Consider the following 22,218-nt stretch of genomic DNA (forward strand, 5'->3'; position numbering starts at 1 on the left):
AGCGCCAGCTTCGTGGTTGGAAAGCACAGTGGGTAGCTCGGGCAGCCCTCGGTAGTGTTACGTGCCTCACGAGCCCGGAACCGTGACATGCCGGCCAACTGTGTCGATTTCGGCTGCACAAGCTATTATTATCGAAGGGGAAGAAGTAATTTCTTCCGATTTCCAACCGCGAAGGTTAATGCTGAGGGGAGAAGCTTGTGGATGGCAGCGGTGAAGCGGCTGAACCCGGACGGCACGCCGTGGCAGCCACCAGTGCGTTCTAGGATCTGTGGCGCGCATTTTATCACAGGTAAGTGTGATAAAGCCTTTAATGTTCAACCTTTACGTACTTATCGCGTCTACAAATGCAGGCCGGCCGTCGAAGTCCACTATATGCACCCAGCCTACACACTAAACAAAAATAACGCGAAACGGGAGTAAACCGCTCGTCCTGTATCGCATTCCCGTTTCTGGGTTTTTTTTACTACGTACCAGTCGAGGTAAAAATTTACTACCATGCTGACCAAGGTTTTTGTATGTAGAAACGAGAGTAATTTTTTAATCTGTGGGAAGGTTTTTAGGGACGATAGTGGGACTATATTTTTACTGCCATAACGAAGTTCTAGCGGCTATTCCTGAGAGTTATTTTTCAAGCCCATTCGCGAGTTTCTTGAGTCTGATGTGGGAGTATTTTTTTACCTCATTCATCCAGTTTTCTAGGCTATTCCAGGGAGTTATTTTTAGGCCTATTCTCGAGTTTGTTGGTACTGATGTCGGGGTATTTTCTTACCTCGTTATCAAGGTTTCGTAGCTCTACCTGAGAGTAATTTTTCAAGCCCATTCTGTGGTTTGTTGGAGCTGATCTCGGAGTATTTTTTTACCTCGTTCATCAGGTTTTCTCGGTTCTTTCCGAGAGTAATTTTTCAAGCCCGTTCTGGAGTTTCTTGGACCTGATGTGGAAATATTTCGAAGGCAATTGAAAGATTACAAAGATGATTTCATGGACCCCAAGCATGAGGGATTGTTTATTAGTTCTGACATGTTTCTCATAAAAAAGTCAGGCATGAGTTAATCATCACAAAACTATAGCCTTATAAAATGCTGTGATAAGCATAATAAATATTTGTACTAACACACAGACTGGGGGTTGGTAACTGCCCATTAGATCTCTCATAGCAAAATAAAATACATCACAACACATTCAATGTGCAATCCCACTAAAGTACAGTGAAAACAAGCAACACACAATATAAAATCTAACTGATAAATATACAGTCAGTACTAGAGACGTTCACATAAAACCCACTGAATATGCAGGTCATTCCTTTAAACAGGCAGTTGTCCAGAACATGGGTGTGCAGTGCATTCAATGGATTAGTATGAACATAACTATGCAACATAAAAATATTGCACTTAAGGCCAAATGGCATCTGCTGCTAATGGCCATTACTGCGTTAGACAAAATGAAACAACCATGTGGTAAATACAGCAAGCATTCGTACTATCATATTAGTGCCGGCCACTGCCCACCATATCTCTCACTGCAAAAGGAAAACTATCAACGCATTCACGATGTAGTGAAACTAAAGCACAGTGAAAACAAAATGACACACAATACAAAATCTAACTCACAAATACAGAGGCAGTACTAGAGATGTTCACATTAGACACACTGAAAATGCAGATCATTCCATCAAACGGGCAGTTGTCCAGAACATGGGTCTGCAGTGCATTCAATAGATGATTATGGACAAAACTATGCAACATAAAAATATTGCACATAAGGCCACATGACATCTGCTGCTAACGGCCACTAGTGCCTCAGACGAAATGAAACAACCATGTGGTAAATACAGCAAGCATTCGTACTATCACATTAGTGCTGGCAACTGCCCACCACATCTGTCACAGCAAAATAAAAACTATCACAACACATTCAAGATGTAGTGAAGCTAAGTCAGTAGTAGAGATGTTCACATTAGACCCACTGAATATGCAGACAATTTCTTCAAACAGGCAGTTGTCCACAACATGCGCGTGCAGTGCATTCAATGGCTCATGAACAATACTATGCAACATAAAAACATTGCACTTAAGGGCAGCTAGCATCTGCTGCTAATGACCATTAGTGCCCCAGCGAAATGAAACAATCGTGATAAATACAGCAAGCATTCATACTATCACATTAGTGTTGGCAACTGTCCACCATATCTTTCATTGCAAAAGAAAAACTATCACAACACATTCAAGATGTAGTGAAACTAAAGTACAGTGAAAATAAACAAGTGACACAATATACAAAACTCTTCAGTATTGCAACAAGCAAATGAGAGGGCACTAGAGATTACCATTAGACCCATCGATAGCATACTGACCTTCAAACAGCTAGTTGCCCAAGACATGGGTGCACAGTGCAATGAATGGATAGTTAGGAAGAAAACTGCAACAACCATGAGCAACATGTTCTATAAACTTTCAAACTTTCTAAAAGATGACCTCACTCAGATAAGGAAAATGGTGATTGCTAATACACACGACAAAACATATATGTGAAAACAGCCATTAACTGATACTAAAGCCCCTCCATACACGTTTCCGCCGACCAGGTTAAGTACCGCCAACCTACCCTCTTCCTCCACGCTCCTCTGCCACTCACCCCCTTAGCTTCCGGTGTCAAGCGGAATTTCCGTAGCTGCAGCTTCCTGTTCCGAGTGGAAGTAACACTATGTTTTTCTTAACGTTGTTTACTTTCGCGTCGATGGAGAGGCTTTAATTGCACCAGCTGCGGTTTAAACTGTGAATGCGATTCCATCCAAGTACCACCGCCTATTGCAATCAGCGATCTGATTGTGTTCGCTGTTTCGCGTCAACCTGCGACGGGTTGTGCCACGAGAGACAACGTACAGTGGAATGTAGTGCCTGGGCGCTTGGAGACCACTGCCGTTTTTCGTGCATTTAGAAAACAGCGACCACGAATTACTACTTCAGCGGAATACAACAGCTTGTCGCCTTTGCATTCTTCTCATGGTGACTCCCACAGCTCTGCTAAGCACGCGTGGGCGTCTCACCATCGGCAGTCAAAGCGGAAATTCCCGCAGCACAACTTCACGAAGCGGTAACGCCGGAAGCGGAAACTTTTAAACTGGAAATGCTGGGACCGGATTTGGTGTGAGGGGAAAAGGCGGCGCACAACAAAGGTTGTCGCTACTTAAGAAAGCGGCAGTGGCACGTGGATGGAGGGGCTCTAACTGATACCACTCCCCCTTGTGCTCAAAGAAAACATATGCAGCCCTTTTTCCACACTAGAGGAACATGTTGCACAACTGTATTGCAGTACTTATGGGTACAAGCCAGATTTCAATTTCGTTGCCTAAAAATTGTAGTGCTTCTTAGATAGACTAAAAGGGAATTGAGTGTGTTGCCCTTGTCCGTTTCTAGGCATGCAGTTGTGATGGATGCCATATGCTTGTGTGACAAATTGAACATGGTGCTATAGGTACGACTACAAGGATGTATATTTGTAGCTGCCCTCAAACCCCTTCATGTTGCCAGTCAGCATCTATGGTGTATCTTTGTATTGCTCATCTAACACTGTTTACACACAGAAGGCATGTCTGAATACCAAACCACCTTATTCTCCACAGTTACTTTAAAGTGAATGCATTGTGACAAAGTGTAATGTGAGAAGTCCATGATAAAGAAAAAAAATAGCTAATTCAACTCCCTCCTGAATTACCAATTTCTGGGCCATTAAGTTTTGCATAATACACTTGTGGTGATTAACACAGAGCCACGTTGGCCTAACCCTAGTGGCACAGGATATCCTTCAAGTTATCAGTTGGTACAGAATCATTGAGCATGCTGCTGGTGCTTTTGCCCCCGCTGAGAATACCTGTGTAATACTAACACACATTTTGTTGCTGAAGGTCCATTACAGAAATACTAAAGTGAAACAGTAAATCATTTTAGACCGATAAAACAATCTTTCAGAACTGTATTCATGAACATTGTGGCAATAAGCGGATTATTAGATGAGAAAATGAAGATTTAACTTTCATTTTTCAAGTTTTATGCAGTGCCCGCACATCAGTGTGGAGTCATACTTCAACTAAGTATATTCTTTGACACCTTTACAACAGAATTCATCAATATTGGCCAGTAGAACATTAGCTAGACCCGAACAGACACCGTCAAATTCCATATCACAGAGAGCTGGTGCAGGAACTATAAGGTGGTGGTGGCGACACCGGTTTTCGTTTTTGCAAGTTATCTGGCTTATCAAGCCAATTCTCATGGTGGGAGTTGTTTTTTCGGTGTTGTAGAAGAATGATCTAATAAAGCTCAAATAAATTTTCTTTTTCGTGTCCCTTTAAAGCAAGCACTGTGCTACATTGCTTGGGCAACCTGTCAGCCACAGAACCCACGAGTGCTTTTGTTAGGCAAAATAATTTTGACAGAAACTTTCTTGAGGATATGCATCTGAAAATTTTTTTGCCTAGCAATAGTTCTTGTAAAAATTGACTAAATCCAATGCTTTCACCTGCGGCTTTGTGTAGCGAAAATCCAGAAAGCAGTGCTCAATAAATGTCAAAATCCTGTGGGCCTTTTTCGAGTAGATAACGTGGAAGACCCAGAACAAAGCGAAAAGGCAGGCCAGGCCTGCCAGCAGTGACGCTGTCACAAACAATCGCTGCGCATCCATGTGTAGCGCCTCCCTTCAACCTCTTCTTTTGTAAAAGGAGCCTTAAGGAGGCCCCCCGCAAACTGAAAGCCCGAGTTGTTAGCATCCAGGCGCAGCCTCTTCAGCAGGCCCTTTTCAACATATACACCGTCGCCGATGTCTACCTGTGAAACAACAGAACAAGCACAGATTAATTTTCTACACTTTTGATCAAGGAAAGGTTAGGAAATAAGGTAAGGTTTGCAAAAATGGAAGTAGCTGCTTCTTGTTGATACGGTTTAAAGAACAATGTACCCTTACGTATACCATACATGCGTTGTGCTGAGCTGTGTACTTTCACCTAAGACTAGAAAGTATTGGGAACTTCAATGCAAAAGAAAGACATTCATCTGCCTAGCTCTAAGCAAATGCGTTCCACCCCTTGGCACAGAATGAAATCTGGTGCTGTTCTAGCGGTTAGCACACATTGAAAGCTTCAAGCCTGATTTAGTATTAGGCCAAGGGTCAAGCTGTGCTCAATTATAGTCGGATACAACTTTAGAAAACAGGGGCCTTTACTCCTCCGAGGCGGATGCACACGAGCATACACTAATGGGTGCGCACTCTGGACTGACGTCATGCACCGGACGGCTGGTGGCCCGCCGTCGAAGATGGCCGCCCAGGCTTCGAACTGGGCCAAGTCGCGTCAGCTGTGCGTGTCAATGCCTCGTCACAGTGAATTCCCAATCTGTTTGTCATTGTCTATCATGCCGGAAATATTACTGCGAGCTTACAATGCGGCATCTGTGCCGCGTGCGTTTATTCTAAGCCGTGATCCGGCGAAGAAACATTGCAGCGAGCATCGCTGATGCTGCGCTACGCTTTGCCTGAAAATAGGATACCTCGGTGATTGCTGCAAACACACATCCTGCCTGTTTGTTTCATGTCTTTTTTATTTCGCTCCTGAGTGAAGTTAAGACAAGAAAAGTTTGCCAAAGTCTGGTGCCTGCTGTCAGCGGCGGGTGAGTTCGTGTACCATGTCGCTGCATTTTTCGTCGGACGGGGTAAAGTGATGGAGCAAAACCATTCTGAGGAGAAATTAGAAAAGTGTGCGCGCGTGAAACAAACCTACGAGCGTCTCAACAGAAAATATTTGACAAAGAAGCCTCCAATGCAAAGATTCGTCGCCGTCAACTTAGCGTGAGTGATCATTGTCAACAGTGAGATAGCCGAGCGTCTAATGGCGGTGTTCGAGCGTTGTGTATAGCACCGTCGATTGATTTCTTTCCACCAGTGCTCACCGCGCACGCAAGCTGTAGAATGCGTGCTGTGGCACAGTCACGCATAAGTTGTGTTGCCAGCGTTCCTGCTTCCATGCGTGTTTGCACTTACTCATATTTGTCCTTTTATTTTATATTAGCATTTGTTTTTGATAGTTTTCGTTCAGTAAAGTCCTTACACATTTTCATTAGCCAATCTCATTCAAAGCACTAACTCCTGTAAACTGCAGGACTGGCCTCTTCCATCTCATTAAGACCTTTCTCACTGGTCTACCTCGTCTTCTCAATCTGCCTACTCGCTGCGTTTTCTGTCCTTGTTTCTTGTATTGTTGCTGCAATGTGATTAACCAACTTGCTCAAAACATATTTTGATCGCCTATCAAAACATAAAGGTTTAGAGATACATTTTCTTAAAAGCGTCATGTGGTTTGCACAGCAACTTTGCCTCTTACCTCTGCTCACGTTTATGCGTCAGTGCATGTGGCAGCTAGCCAGAAGTGCACATGAAAGGCTGCATATTGTGAAACACCTTGCTATGCTGTTGCATTTTTCATGCATTCAGTCTTAGTAAACAAACGGTTTCGCTGCCTATCACATATGATGGCGAAAATTTTCAGCACGAATAACAATGTGCAGCGGGGTGTGATTTCTGTCTGACGCTTTCACCGTTGCAAAGACATTGTTCAGTGAATGGAGCCCGGCAAAGCAGTGCACTGAGAGCTTTTGCAACTTTCACCATTTATTACTTCACAAATGACATTGTCTGAACCTGGCCATTGATCGACATGCCGATGGCTTGTAAATTAAATAATTGCCTCAATAAAACAAATTCAACTTCACTCAGCATTTTTTAGCACAATGCTAGCAGAGCTATTCAGGGTGAATAATTGTGCTTACATTGGTGTTACTTGCCCGGTCAGATAAATAAATACAACAATGGCTGCGGTATGACTGATTTGACGTGCAGACTGCTAATGGTGCCTTTCAAGCGTGCCCTCGACTACTGCTATTAATAGCTACCCGACTGAGTATATTGGGCATAACTAAGCTAATGATGTTTGATAATTGTTCTCTTATTCGCATTACTTGCCTAGGCCAGGTAACCAAAATAAACAATGCCACCACATGAATGTGTGTTTGCATGCAAGCTGCCAACAGTGGCTGTCACTGTCGCATTGGTTGCTGCCGTTTCACCAACAGTGGTGACGGCTTGACTGGGCTTTGACGTGCAGCCAGCTAAAGGTGCCTTTGAAGCATGCCCTGATGACTGTTATTTCATCACAGGGCCCGTCATGCTCATAGGTGGCTGCCCACTAGAGTATTTTCGGCCTTCTGACATTGGCATTATTCATCTCAACGGGCTGGAAAAAACAGTAGGGGCAGCACAACTGCACGCAAAGCACAATGTGCTTTGGCGTGCAGGCTGCTAAGAGTGGCTGTCAATTTCATTCAGGTTGACTACTGCTTTTTCGTGTGAAGCTGGACAGTGGCTGCCCGAATGAGCATTTCGGGCCCCACATAGTTATTCGGAGTTAATAACTGCATTTGCATTCAGATTTTCCGGCATTTCAGCACGTTTCCATGCCAACACTTATACTTAGCATGATCTGTGCAGGTCGTTGCTTTTTCAGAATTGGGCTTCCATTAGAAGGAATATGTCATCAAATGAACCGCTTATTTATTTGATAGGTCACGGGAGAATGCTTGGCTGCTGTGCTTGACACACAGTACACCGCTTCAGTGATGGGAGATCCATTGTTGCGTTTGCCGAGGTATGTGTGGCTGGCAGGAGGTCTGGACCTCGCTTCATGCAGAGTCAGAGACGAGGAGGGTTTTCTCTGCGAATAATTCTTTATACAATGTTTACATGTTGTCGTCGTTATCAGGACAGAGACCAACAGAGCAGCTGCAAGCTGCTTAAATAACACCCCTCAGTCCAAAGATCCCCCAGAGAGTCCCCAAGGACAAAACAAGGTCGTGAGAGAGAGGGTCTGGGCAGCCTCCGGGGTCCTAACGCCGCTCTTGGTGGCCGGCGCTTCCTTGAACCGCGCTGCGGCGTCAGGACGATTTGGCAGTTGGTCAGAATGGTGCGCCGGGCAAGTTTTGTGGCCCGCATAGGACAAAGGGAACCAACTGCAAGGCACCGGGTCGAAACACAGCCCTCCTTTGGAAACTGTCCCAAACACAGCGGGAGTCGTTTGTGGTGTGGGCGCCGCCGGAGAAAGGAGGGGGGGGGGTGCATTGCTGCCGGGACAGGGAGGGGCCGAATAGCAGTCCGTGATCCGGTGGCTGCTTCCATCGTGGACGCCGTGCAGCCGCGAGGAAACTCGAGCCGTGCACGTAGTCGTGTCCGAAGCAGGCAGGCACCATGCGGGGATGAATGCTGCCTCGACGGTCGACAAACCATAGCACTGGCCTTCCGTCAGGCAAATCCCAGGGCACAAACATAACACAATATACGCTTCGAGAACTCGTTAGTGATCTTCTCGATCGTCGGTATCTCGTTTTGGTGAAAGAAATCGTGCACACGACCTCAGCGCACACGTGTTCTACTTCGTGCTGCTTCTTCTTTTCTCCACATTTTGTGGGCGTTTTCGTGAGGGCGTCGATAGTTTGCCATCCAAAATATGCGAAGCTCTGACCTCCCTCCTCAGCTTTAACACGGCGCTTTCGCTGACACTGAGCATCTTGGGTTTGTAATGGTTGCGATAAATACATTGTTTTATATAAGTACTTGTTCAGTAGCAACTGATTCATTTGAAGCTCGGAACAGGAGTAGTAAATGTGCCGTGTACATGTAAACAAGCACAAATGCCATGCAGAGTTGCTCTTTCTACTTTTGCCACTTGCAATGAAGCTAAAGAGCAGACGACGGGCAGCGTTGTGGAAGGCACGGGGTTATTTTTCTGTTGCGATCTGGCATGTGCTGTAGCACATGAGAGCTCTACTAAACCAGTCATCAAAGTCTTTATTTATACTGAGAATTGCGCGTTTCCTAAGCACGATTTTTTGAGCGGGATTATTTTAGTCGTGGAGGCAATCGGACGTCGCGCTTCATTCATCTGGGCGGGGCCTCCCCTTTTTTCTAAATTTGTATCCGACTATAGTGACGCACAAGTGCTCGAGAACTATTGAACAAGACGCAATTGTTTTCGATTTACTGACTGCACTTGGGTGTAAAGCTTCTGTCTGAGAAATGAATAAACCACATACACAAGCAGCATTTTCTTAGTTAGCACAGTCTTTAATAGGTACTCATCATCATCATCAGCCTGGTTACGCCCACTGCAGGGCAAAGGCCTCTCCCATAGTTCTCCAACAACTCCGGTCATGTACTCATTGTGGCCATGCCGTCCCTGCAAACTTCTTAATCTCATCCGCCCACCTAACTTTCTGCCGTCCCCTGCTACGCTTCCCTTCCCTTGGAATCCAGTCCGTAACCCTTAATGACCATCGGTTATCTTCCCTCCTCATTACATGTCCTGCCCATGCCCATTTCTTTTTCTTGATTTCAACTAAGATGTCATTAACTCGCGTTTGTTCCCTCACCCAATCTGCTCTTTTCTTATCCCTTAACGTTACACCTACCATTCTTCTTTCCATAGCTCGTTGCGTCGTCCTCAATTTGAGTAGAACCCTTTTCGTAAGCCTCCAGGTTTCTGCCCCGTAGGTGAGTACTGGTAAGACACAGCTATTATACACTTTTCTCTTGAGGGATAATGGCAACCTGCTGTTCATGATCTGAGAATGCCTGCCAAACGCACCCCAGCCCATTTTTATTCTTCTGATTATTTCTGTCTCATGATCCGGATCCGCAGTCACTACCTGCCCTAAGTAGATGTATTCCCTTACCGCTTCCAGAGCCTCGCTACCTATTGTAAACTGCTGTTCTCTTCCGAGACTGTTAAACATTACTTTAGTTTTCTGCAGATTAATTTTTAGACCCACTCTTCTGCTTTGCCTCTCCAGATCAGTGAGCATGCATTGCAGGTGGTCCCCTGAGTTACTAAACAAAGCAATATCATCAGCGAATCGCAAGTTACTAAGGTATTCTCCATTAACTTTTATCCCCATTTCTTCCCAATCCAGGTCTCTGAATACCTCCTGTAAACACGCTGTGAATAGCATTGGAGAGATCGTATCTCCCTGCCTGATGCCTTTCTTTATTGGGATTTTGTTGCTTTCTTTATGGAGGACTATGGTGGCTGTGGAGCCGCTATAGATATTTTTCAGTATTTTTACATATGGCTCGTCTACACCCTGATTCCGTAATGCCTCCATGACTGCTGAGGTTTCGACAGAATCAAATGCTTTCTCGTAATCAATGAAAGCTATATATAAGGGTTGGTTATATTCCGCACATTTCTCTATCACCTGATTGATAGTGTGAATATGATCTATTGTTGAGTGGCCTTTACGGAATCCTGCCTGGTCCTTTGCTTGACAGAAGTCTAAGGTGTTCCTGATTCTATTTGCGATTACCTTAGTAAATAGTTTGTAGGCAACGGACAGTAAGCTGATTGGTCTATAATTTTTCAAGTCTTTGGCGTCCCCTTTCTTATGGATTAGGATTATGTTAGCATTTTTCCAAGATTCCGGTACGCTCGACGTTATGAGGCATTGCGTATACAGGGTGGCCAGTTTCTCTAGAACAATCTGCCCACCATCCTTCAACAAATCTGCTGTTACCTGATCCTCCCCAGCTGCCTTCCCCCTTTGCATATCTCCCAAGGCTTTCTTTACTTCTTCCGGCGTTACCTGTGGGATTTCGAATTCCTCTAGACTATTTTCTCTTCCATTATCGTCGTGGGTGGCACTGATACTGTAGAAATCTCTATAGAACTCCTCAGCCACTTGTACTATCTCATCCATATTAGTAATGACATTGCCGGCTTTGTCTCTTAACGCATACATCTGATTCTTGCCAATTCCTAGTTTCTTCTTCACTGTTTTTAGGCTTCCTCCGTTCCTGAGAGCATGTTCAATTCTATCCATATTATACTTCCTTATGTCAGCTGTCTTACGCTTGTTGATTAACTTCGAAAGTTCTGCCAGTTCTATTCTAGCTGTAGGGTTAGAGGCTTTCATACATTGGCGTTTCTTGATCAGATCTTTCGTCTCCTGCGATAGTTTACTGGTATCCTGCCTAACGGAGTTACCACCGACTTCCATTGCACACTCCTTAATGATGTCCACAAGATTGTCGTTCATTGCTTCAACACTAAGGTCCTCTTCCCGAGTTAAAGCCGAATACCTGTTCTGTAGCTTGATCTGGAATTGCTCTATTTTCCCTCTTACCGCTAACTCATTGATCGGCTTCTTATGTACCAGTTTCTTCCGTTCCCTTCTCAGATCTAGGCTAATTCGAGTTCTTACCATCCTGTGGTCACTGCAGCGCACCTTGCCGAGCACGTCCACATCTTTTATGATGCCAGGGTTAGCGCAGAGTATGAAGTCTATTTCATTTCTAGTCTCGCCGTTCGGGCCCCTCCACGTCCACTTTCGGCTATCCCGTTTGCGGAAGAAGGTATTCATTATCCTCATATTATTCTGTTCCGCAAACTCTACCAATAACTCCCCCCTGATATTCCTAGTGCCTATGCCATATTCCCCCACTGCCTTGTCTCCAGCCTGCTTTTTGCTTACCTTGGCATTAAAGTCACCCATTAGTATAGTGTATTTAGTTTTCACTCTACCCATCGCCGATTCCACGTCTTCATAGAAGCTTTCGACTTCCTGGTCATCATGACCGGATGTAGGGGCGTAGACCTGTACAATCTTCATTTTGTACCTCTTATTAAGTTTCACAACAAGACCTGCCACCCTCTCGTTAATGCTATAGAATTCCTGTATGTTACCAGCTATATTCTTATTAATCAGGAATCCGACGCCTAGTTCCCTTCTCTCTTCTAAGCCCCGGTAGCACAGGACGTGCCCGCTTTTTAGCACTGTATATGCTTCTTTTGGCCTCCTAACTTCGCTGAGCCCTATTATATCCCATTTACTGCCCTCTAATACCTCCAATAGCACTGCTAGACTCTCCTCACTAGATAACGTACTAGCGTTAAACGTTGCCAGGTTCATATTCCAATGGCGGCCTGTCCGGAGCCAGTGATTCTTAGCACCCTCTGCAGCGTCGCAGGTCTGACCGCCGCCGTGGTCAGTTGCTTCGCAGCTGCTGGGGACTGAGGGCCGGGGTTTGATTGTGTTGTTCACAATCAAACCCCGGTACTGATAGGTACTGATACCTTCAATTTAGAAAGCCCTGTATATTGGGCCTCATCAAACTAATTTCATAAAAGGTTTGGCAAGGTAGAAGCATAGAATTTTAGAGTCATTAGAAGACAGGTGAAATGAGTTACTTATTGCAATTATTACTCAAATTTAAAATTTAGACCACTCATCCCAATGAGAAATTGATGCAAGCAGTTTGTACATGCCACATAAGCATTTAGATATCAAAAATACGGATTAGAGAAAACCTTTTCTTGGAGGTTCATTATTGCAAGCAGTCCAGCCCTCGAGGAGAAATAACTTCTTTTTCTGTAGGCAGAAATGAGGCTCGAGTATTTTATTGACACATATATATGCCCATGCATATATGTTATCTCTGTTGTAAACCTTTTTTTCATGTATATGCAAGGTGTGTGTGTAACATCTCATTGTGCACAAAATCAAATCCATAAGAACCCGACAAGAAGCTAAACAAACAAGAGAGCAATCCCAGTGACAAGCCATGTTAAACCAACGAGGTAGCCATCTCAGTAACAAACCGTATCAAAAATTTTACTGACATGCATTCTGACCTTTGAAACATAACATGTGTATATGAATACTATCTACATTAGAGCAATGGGCAACTTTAAGCAATGGCTACGCCAACATCAGAACGATGTGGATGAGAAAAGAGTGGCATCAAATGCTTTGGCAGAGCATGCAGCAATGACTAAACACAATAGTGACTGGATAGTGTCTAGCATAATCGGCCAGGAAAGAAATTGGAAGCCATGCCTGTACCCGGATTCCCTGGAGATGCAATCAACAGGACACACGTTTATCTGAAACCAAGGAGCCCACGCCCATCTAATGCTAAAACTTACTTAATTAAATATGCACTTCCACTTTTTTTAGCCTTATTGTGAACAAGGCTTCCATATGGAAGCCAAAATGTATTGCTTTTAATGTTGTATTTGGTTGGTCTATGTCTGTCTTTGTCATGTTTCATACCGACCACACAGGCTTCTCTGAAACTCTTGATGATACAACTTTTGTGCGAAAGCATTGCTTAAGGCACTTTTCCGTAAACTATGTCTTTAGGTGGTACAACGCATTTTTCTAGACACTCTAGAGCACATTATTCAAGGCACGAAACCTCAATTCATGGTTCTTAAAAAGGCATTTTGGCTAGATTAATATAGTCTATATGGAGTATATAAGGCATAATTACTCAAGCACCCAATTATATTTAACTCAGAGGAGGCTACTTTAGGTAAATTCATTAAACTGAGGGCACTCCACCAAAACATAAAATTCGTAATCAGCCACTAGAAATCCTGAAAATGGCAATACAGTAAAATGATTGCATATAACACAAATGTATCCTACAACTCGAAAGGCAGCACCAGTTTTGTACGCACCTTTGAGAAAGCGCACAGATCACATGCTTTATTGTCGTGCTGTCCAGCTTCCAGCAGTGCAGCAGGTTCCTGCTCGATGCAGGGATGCCTCCAGAATCCGCATAGCCTTCAAAAGTAAGAAATGTTTAATTTATTGTGCTGTGAACCTGGGAATTTGTGATTTACCAGTGTCATGTGGAATTGCAAAGAGAGCCTCACACAGCCAGCTGCATGAATTTGCGCCTGGTTGCACAAATGTCTCTTTGTTATATCTAAGGAAGTTACACTGATATTTTGTAACAAGTGAAGTTTCAGGAAGGAACGAAAGCAGCAACAACAGGCTACCAGGACAATCAAAAACAAAACTCATATATGCAGTAAAACGTGGCGCATTGGATTAAACAAAAATATTGAGCACATGAAAAGCATTCTGAAAGCTAGATCGCGATTTTGTAGCGATGCTATTCCTTTTCGTTATTCGTTAGTGGTCTGACCGCCGCCCCGGCCCGTGCTACGTACTGGAACAGCCGGCCGTTTGCGGTGGGCGACAAGAGTGGTATAGAATCGAGGGGTAAGTATCGCTACAAAATCGCAGTCCTTACTTTATTACGCACTACCGTATAACCTACGATTGCAAGAGCTGGCATCCCGTTCGTAAGAATTGGTTGGTCTATGTCTTTCTTAAAGGCCGGTGTCTGAAATGTCTGGATTAAAAATAAACTTCGTTACTGTAATATCGGCCTATGTCGGGTTTGCAACATAGAAGACAAATACGCGAAGACACTCAAGAACATAAACAATACACAGGTTCTCGCGACGTGGTCCTCCAAACCAAACTGTATACATACAAAAATCTTCATACAAGCTTCTATCCGCTTAAGCGTCAAACATAGGAATCGTGTGCCAACGCGCGAAGCCCATGATACATCAACGGATACATTACACATGTACTGTACATGAGGGAATGCATATATAACGAATAACTTCTTGCCAGAAAACTACCGAACGAACAGCAACTTTCAGTGTTTTCATAATTGTGTGCCCATTCAGGCATAGCAATCAAGGCGGGTAGCATATATCTTACAGCAGAATGCAAGTACGCTGTAACATCAGAGGAAGCCTTCGTGAAATTGCTTGCTAAATGTGCACAGCAAGACGGCCAACCTACGATCAGAAAGCGCTTTGCTCTAGCTAGATACACAACGTTCATTACGTAAATCATAAGTTCAAGAATGCGCGCAAGGGCCAAACTTGCTTACCTTTCAAAAAGACTTGGCCAACGCTCCTTCGTCTCTAAGGTACCGAGGCACCGACGTCTTTCTGGCGCAAGCACTGTAGAACTTCCGATGAACTCCAGCTCCACAAAAGCACAACCTTCAACAGCCTTCCATACACTACGATTCGAAGCTCCAGTACCAGACTTTTCACGAGAGCGCGGGAGAACAAAGGCATCTCGGACGGGCGCTGTAGTAAGACACTCACTGTCGACACTGATAGATAGCACGAAACACACGGCGAACTAACGGCGTTACACGAGTCCGGAGGGTTTGCGATGGTTACTGCACATGACAAGGAGCACATTTTGTCTAGGCACTTCTAAAATATCTCAAATACCGCCTTACTGTAATGTGCATTTACGACAACCAACGTGGTATGTCGACCAAACAAATACTGCAGTGGCGCCCCTCTGCGGTTTTTAGAAAAATGTGTCGTAAATGAGAAAATTACGTGTTTTTCCTAACAACAATCGGTAGGGACACTTTAACAAATTTCTTGAGTCCAAAAGTGTTAACTTTCTATAAATATGCACTTTTTTATACGAAGTTTAAGAAAATGTAGTGTATATGTATAAAAAAAAACGAAGCGGATGTCGCCTTCAAGATTCGCAACCGCTTCAGTCGCGTGCAGTTTGCAAAAGCACGGCCTTCGAAATCAGACTTTGTCGCTCAAACGAAACTGTAGCTGGGAGGAGGGCAGGCATTGAGGCCCCAATTGTTGGGTTTACAGTGCCTAGGTAGGCTTCCTTATTTATAAAGAATATACAGGGACTAACGCCGAACCATGAGCGAGCTTTAAGCAGGGGACACACGGTACGATTCGGCGTCCGATCCAACGTGCGTGTATCCGAACGGTCGAGCGGCGCGTAAGCTCCGCCCAGATCCAGCCCCCCTCCCCCCTCCCCAGCTTGAGTTTAGATTCACGTCGAGAAACGCAATATAAAAACTCTGCACAACACTGCTTCGCTTTACGTGAACACTGTCAATAACATTATGCCCCTGCAAGTGACAGAACACTTAACGACGGCGCGTTGTCCACTGACGGCTCCGGTAACAGCCAGCGATACGGCCGGCAGGCATAGCTAGGCGGACGCTGCGGCCGACGGCACTTGATTCAGCCCGAGCTCGATGAAGAGGGCTTATTTTTGCCAAAACAATTAACGCTGTGCACTTAGGTAGCCCGTAATCAAATACAATTGGTTTACTCGACGCAGTCGTTGCGAAGGGCAAACGTGCAAGCGAAGCGAGCAGCCTCACTCGGACGGTCGGTGCATAGAGATCGGTGTGTGCTGTTTGTCCGCGGAAAGGCCCTCGCGTCGCGGCTCCCATTTCGACGGTAGCTTAGTGCTAGTGTACTAGGCGCTGTTTTGCATCATAAGCACATGTTCGAGGTAACTTTCTTGAACTGGTAACTATTTCGTGCCGGCAACAAACTGCAGCAGGCAAGGGGAAAAAAAAAAAAAGAAGACGGCGAGAAACCGGCCTGCCAGCGCCGCCTCGTTGGAGGGAACGTCAGAGAACGTCACATCAGCTGCGGCCAAACGACGGTGCGGAGTGTGCGGTTGTCGGACACATCGGACGATGAAAATTTGCCCGGTAAGTTTGCCCGGTTTGTCGCACGCCGGACGTCCGATCCGGCGCTTCGGCACGGCAAAACACCTCGATTCCCAGGCGCGTCGGATGCCGGATCGGACACCGATTCGGACCGTGTGTCTCCCGCTTTAGTTGGCGAACACGAGCCCATCAGCGCGCCGTCCGTGCAGCACCGTCTGCTTGCAATGGTGGATGGCCTACGGGCTTCTTTGACGCCTACTGGGCACAAATTCATGATCACCGCTCGTATACACGCTTCCTACAGCGCTAGCTGTCGTGTTTACGAGATTATGTGCCCTCACCTTGAATTGGTGAGCCCGCTCGACATGATCGCATCTATTTCTAGTGCGTGAGGCTTTCCATTGACTGTCACTACAACTAACCAACGTTTTGTTTATTTTGTGCTACAGTGGGTCGTGACGATTCCGTTCACAGCTTCAAAGTGGACAAGAGACAGTCGTTTTCTCGCTCGTAGAAGCATGAAAAAGTGGGCTTGTGCTTGGCAATGAACTTTGACCGACACGCTTGCTTCCGGCCGGAGCAGCAGACGCGACAACTCGCCGTTTGTAGGCTGCCGGCCGATGGCGGTATCCCTCGCGAACGGCAAGATATTTACCTGCCGTAGAGAGGATCGGTCCAGGAACGATTCTTGAGGCGATTTTTGTCGCTGAATGCGAGCATGGCCACGCCGGTTCGCCGTGCAGAGCGGAATCGGAACATTATTTTTCGATGAGTTCGCACTGACGCAATGCAGTCGATCGGCTCGTCGGTCGTGCAACGGGCGGCGCGCCGGCAGGAAGCCGCGTCCACTTGAGACACATCTTACGCGACGTATGTAGTACATACGTTCCAAGTTTCCAACGTTCTGCCGTTCCGCTGGTGGATGCACCGCCACGGCATCGATCTTTGCCATTCCTGCCGCGGCCGTGCCTGTCGCCGAGCGTAGGCTTAACTGGATTGGGCGGAGCTTGCAACCTTGGGGAGTAAAGTGGCAGTATTTAATCACGTGATCTTCAGGTTGGTTCCAGATCACGTGGTTTTAAACTCTCAATAGATGGTTTTTGGTCACGTGATCTAAAACTCTGTACGTCGTAAAGCCGGCTCATGACATCCTTTTACTACGTTTCTCAGAGATGGTAGTAAAACGATGTAATGTAACGCATTTTACTGCCCCATGCCAGAGTAATTTTCTGGAGCAAGGTAGTCTTCAAAGCTCATGAGCCGCAAAAACCCAAATGTCGGCTAACTTTTGTTTACAGTGTACCTGCCTACTCTATTTACGTACAGGAAAGCTGTCAGCGACGCCGCGATGCTCGGCGACACAACTCTGCTGCAAGAACGCAGGAGAGCAGATGTAAGTTGCCTCCTTTGCTTTCGCCACACCTCACATCTGTGTCGTGTGTGTGCAATGCGTCTGTGTGTTACGAAAGTAAGCCGCGCTAACAGAAGGAAGTGATGCCGAACGCCACTTAATAAATAGGGCGTTCGAGCAGGTTATACGCCTTACTGCAGCGGCGAAGAATGTGCACGTGCGTATACGTGTGTGCCCATTCTTCACCGCTGCAGTTAAGCAGCGCTACGTAGAGATGCACTTTTCAACTACCGGTTCAGCTGGCCGCGGGTTGCTGCTCTGGTAGCTTTACTCTGCCGTGATCTGCTTCTGCGACGCTGGACTGCAAGCGATTGTTCCGCTTGCACTCCTGAACTAAAGCTTGGCGCCACAGCTGCACGCGCTGATTTGTACGCACACCAGGAATTTACATCATCCTTCCTCTAAAATGGTCACATTATTGATCAGCTTTGTCTGTGACATATTTATCGATTCGCCTGGTATAACAAATTTTATCTCAACTTGCTCTTAAAGGATGGTAAGCTTTTCATTGATAGATCTGCGCTTGAAATCTGTGTCCTAGCGGATCCCGCGGCTGTACCAAGGAGCGCAAAGCCTGCTGCAGTCATTCAAGGTGAGCATGCTTCATTGACTATTCTTGAAGAAGGGTAAAAAGAAGGACACCGACCACTGAATGAATACAAGAAAAGAAAAGACGTTTCGGCTCCCCTGACGGGAGCCTTGTTCACAATCGTTTGTGAACAAGGCTCCCGTCAGGGGAGCCGAAACGTCTTTTCTTTTCTTGTATTCATTCAGTGGTCGGTGTCCTTCTTTTTACCCTTCTTCATGATGCCTCCCGACCAGACGGGCTTCCGTCAAAACCTCGACCTCATTGACTATTCTTACTCCATAATAGGTTCTTATGGAACGGCAAAGTCAAGTGCATTATTATAAGTCGATATTCACTGTAAGTAGATATGTGCAGATGTCACTTTTGTATTTAATGTGTAACTTTTTGAGGAATAAAAGTCTAGTGCTGTGTGTCATTAGGGTATAATGTGTACCATGTCACATGGCTAACTTAACGGTACAGAAAGTTAACTTGGATGCAAATTGCTGTTTGTGCTCAAAGTGTGGAACTGATAGAAATAGTTAACAAGAAAAGTGGTCGCTGGTATGGTTAGCTGCACATACAGCAGTGTCTGTTCCTTAATTTCATTGAGACTTCTATATTTATTTGCAGAACCTCAGCTGCCTGTTGACCCTTCTGGAAGCGCAGGCGCGCCCGCAGAGGATGTGCCTGCACAGGAACCACTAGGAAATGGTGAGAATAAGGCTGCTGCCTTGCAGCACTTCATGCTTGCCGCGGTACGTATAGGGTGCCTATTCGTATGGAAATTTGTAAAACAAGGAATCTTGTCATTTGTGGATGAATAAGTGACAAGTATTAAGCCTGGCCTTTCTAATCAGGGAAATCGCTTCGAAGCTTATATGGCGAAGCAGACGGGTTGCATCTTATAAATAAGGTTATTAGCTGAATACACAGGTCAACTTCTTCGCATCTGATTGGTATTGATGGTCGTTTTATTCATGGCTGAGTCAAATGGGATAGTTTTTGTCCCAACTTGGAAGTATTAGGAAAATATAATGGTGCTGTAAAAGTCATTTGCCCTTGCTCCAATCAGCAAGCAGTTCTTATCAAAACATACGGAAAAATTGGGAAAAATCAAGGAAACTTAAAGTGCAATATGGCGATGGCCCGTTTTATTTTTTAGTATACAACTAACTAAAATTAGCCGCAGGCAATGGCAGTCCTTTGTTGATTTTTCCGTGCCGAAACCACGATATGATTATGAAGCACGCCATAGTAGAGGACACCGAATTAACTTTGACCACCTGGTGTTCTTAAACATGCACCCAATGCACGGTACACGGGCAGCCATCCATTCTTAAGTATGTAATAAGGCAAATTGCAAGACAGCGCTGACATTTTCGGTTTTTCGTATTTTATGCGAAAATTGCATATCATCAGCACAACGATATGAATGACCTAAACTACGCTATATCTTTTCAGGTGACATGAAAATGAATCTTACTTGACAAGGCACAGCTCCTGTGACGTTGCTAACAGAAGTGATTGGTAGGCCACTGCAGTAATTTAATCATAAGGCTATACCTCCACTATCATCGTGCCTTCTTTTACAGTAAATGTTCGCAGCTATGAGTTTGATTCAGTGCCTTGATTTGATCAACTTTCTAGGTGCTTTAGATACTACTCTGTAGCTTATATCTGCCTTGAAAGCTTGCACCAAGAAATTTAATAAAAGCATCAGAAAATTACATGTGAAATGTTGTGTTCAAATTAAACAATGGTTTTAGCCTCCGGATTAGTCAACATAGCTCATTGGACTACTCAACTAAATAAATGTTATTGTAACGTAGCTGTTGTGACCCGGTGTTAATTTACCAGCAACGCTCCCTTTCCTCTATTGACTGCTTATGTGACTTAAGTAGTTTTATTATATCTTTCTATGCCATTATCATAGGTTCCCAGACGAGGACCAGCTACCCAAGTGCTTCGATGAGCAGTGATGCGCAGGGTGTTCAGACAGAAAGAGCACTGCAACACCAAAAAAGTGCTTCTCTAGAAAGAAAGAATATTTGGCTCCAAATGAAGCTTGATGAAGCCAACACAAGGATCTTGACTTTAAATGTCATCAATATGTCAGCCAAGAAGTGTCCCTACCATATTGGCCTGCCCAATTACGTCTTCCGAAGCCTCTTTCAGTACTTTGAGCTCCGAGCCAGTAAAATGTCGTAATGGGGTGCAGAAAGAGGGCTACCAGCAAAGTTCCTGGCTGGCCGCTGGAACGTGAAATTGAACCACAGTTTTTCATGGTGCTCGTGCGGCTGAAAACTGGCATGCCTGGAGAAGAGGTAGCTCGCAACTGTTTAACGCCCGCAAGCCATGTCAGCTGCATTTCAATTTTCTTAAGCTTGAGCTGGAAGCGAAAGTGCAAATGCCAACAAGGGAGATTATAGAACCATACCTACCACAATCCTTTCGAGGTTTCGAAAACACTAAGCGCAACGGAAGTTCACATACAGCGGTACTCATTGCTCAGTGCACAGCGGCAAACATTTTTCACTTATAAGCACTACAACACTTACAAAGTGCTCTTGGGGTGTACAACAGATGGGCATACTGTATATGCGTCACGTCTTTTAGGTCTGTCTGACAAGACTATGCTTCAGTGCAGTTGGTTTTTGGACCTTATGGATGAAGGAGATGTAATAATGGTAGACAGAATGTTTATGTTTCTTTATTTGCGACTAGGAATCACAGTTTGCCGACCACCACTTCGCGAGGAACACGAGACCTAGATGAGGCCTGAAGCTGCGGAGCGGGCGCGTCGCATCATATGTGCAAGAGTTCATGTCGAACACGCGATATAGCGCACGTGAAGATGTTCCAAATTTGAAGTAGAGCATTTCCAATCAGCATAATTGATATTGCAGAGCAAGTGTTTAAGGTGTGTTGTTTCCTTTGCAAGTTCAAACTACCACTAGTAAAACACCACATGCGACAGGTTCCAAGTGTTTCTTGTAGTGGTCGATTAGTGCCTGGAGGTAGTTGTAATGATTTCGAAGTATTTTGTTGGTGAAGCACTCCGGGCCTACGGTGGTCTTGCTTGCGAGCTCCTTGACAGTATGCATGAGCTCTAGCATGATGTAGGGCTTGTCAAGCGCCTCGTTTAGTATGGTTGGTTGCAGGGCTGTAGGAGGGAATGCGTTCCGAACATAATATTGTTGAAGTTACTGTAGGAACTGCTAGTTGGTTCCAGAGTAGTTGAGCAGAATGTGTTTTACGGTGCGCTCACTTTTTCGTTTGGTTTAGGTGGGATCTAAGAGGCCCCGTAAAATGAACCTTGAGGTTCATGCATGCATGTGTGCAGTTCTGCCAAGTGAGATGGCTGTCATATTTCGCGGCAGCTGTAGTGATGGCTGCGATTTGGCTTTTGAGGGCGCTGTTACGGTTCTGTTGACGCCACCACTTGAGAAGGCTGTGTCGCGTTTCCCGCAAGCGTAGCAAGCGTACATATACAGCAGGGTTGTCGATGGCTAACATTGTTTGCTCGGAGTGTTGCTTTTTGAAGGCTTTAAAAATTAATCACTATTTCTTGAGAATGTAAACAAGCGTTACTTGCTCCTCCTGACAAGTAGTTATTTTGGTTGTTTTATTTGCCTGCATTCGTGGCTTTTAATACAATAAGTTTGGCATGTTACTCTAGGTAGTTCTCTACACCCATTATTGGTTCTTCGTTAGCACACTTCGTGTTAACAGAATGTAGCATAGTCTCCAGTCTAGTGGAATGTCTTGACTATATCAAAACTAATTTTTGTCGAACACTATAGCAGAATAGTATATACTACCAGAATCAATTGTCGCTGAATGCAATCCTTTAATATTTCAAAATTGCAT

The 22,218-nt window shown here is 45.0% G+C and overlaps 1 protein-coding gene and 2 long non-coding RNA genes across 5 annotated transcripts in view; 1 reads left to right on the forward strand and 2 right to left on the reverse strand.

The window, feature by feature from the left end:
* LOC139054814 (uncharacterized) overlaps positions 1-22,218 on the reverse strand; it is a 604,407-nt gene that overhangs the window by 345,617 nt on the left and 236,572 nt on the right. The gene's annotated exons all lie outside the window — the stretch shown is intronic.
* On the forward strand, positions 95-20,360 carry LOC139054813 (uncharacterized). The gene is made up of 6 exons (XM_070532442.1): positions 95-289; positions 13,604-13,670; positions 17,693-17,759; positions 18,319-18,369; positions 18,979-19,059; positions 20,282-20,360. Exons 1-5 carry the CDS (start codon positions 202-204, stop codon positions 19,051-19,053), a joined length of 348 nt encoding a protein of 115 aa, XP_070388543.1. The 5' UTR covers positions 95-201; the 3' UTR covers positions 19,054-19,059; positions 20,282-20,360.
* Positions 2,055-15,191, reverse strand: LOC139054815 (uncharacterized). Its single transcript, XR_011511528.1, has 3 exons — positions 14,795-15,191; positions 13,557-13,662; positions 2,055-4,824 (listed from the first exon to the last, which is right to left on the reverse strand). It is a non-coding gene; the product is annotated as an uncharacterized lncRNA (long non-coding RNA).

This window comes from Dermacentor albipictus, chromosome 1, assembly GCF_038994185.2.
Source record: "Dermacentor albipictus isolate Rhodes 1998 colony chromosome 1, USDA_Dalb.pri_finalv2, whole genome shotgun sequence".
NCBI classification, from domain to species: domain Eukaryota; kingdom Metazoa; phylum Arthropoda; class Arachnida; order Ixodida; family Ixodidae; genus Dermacentor; species Dermacentor albipictus.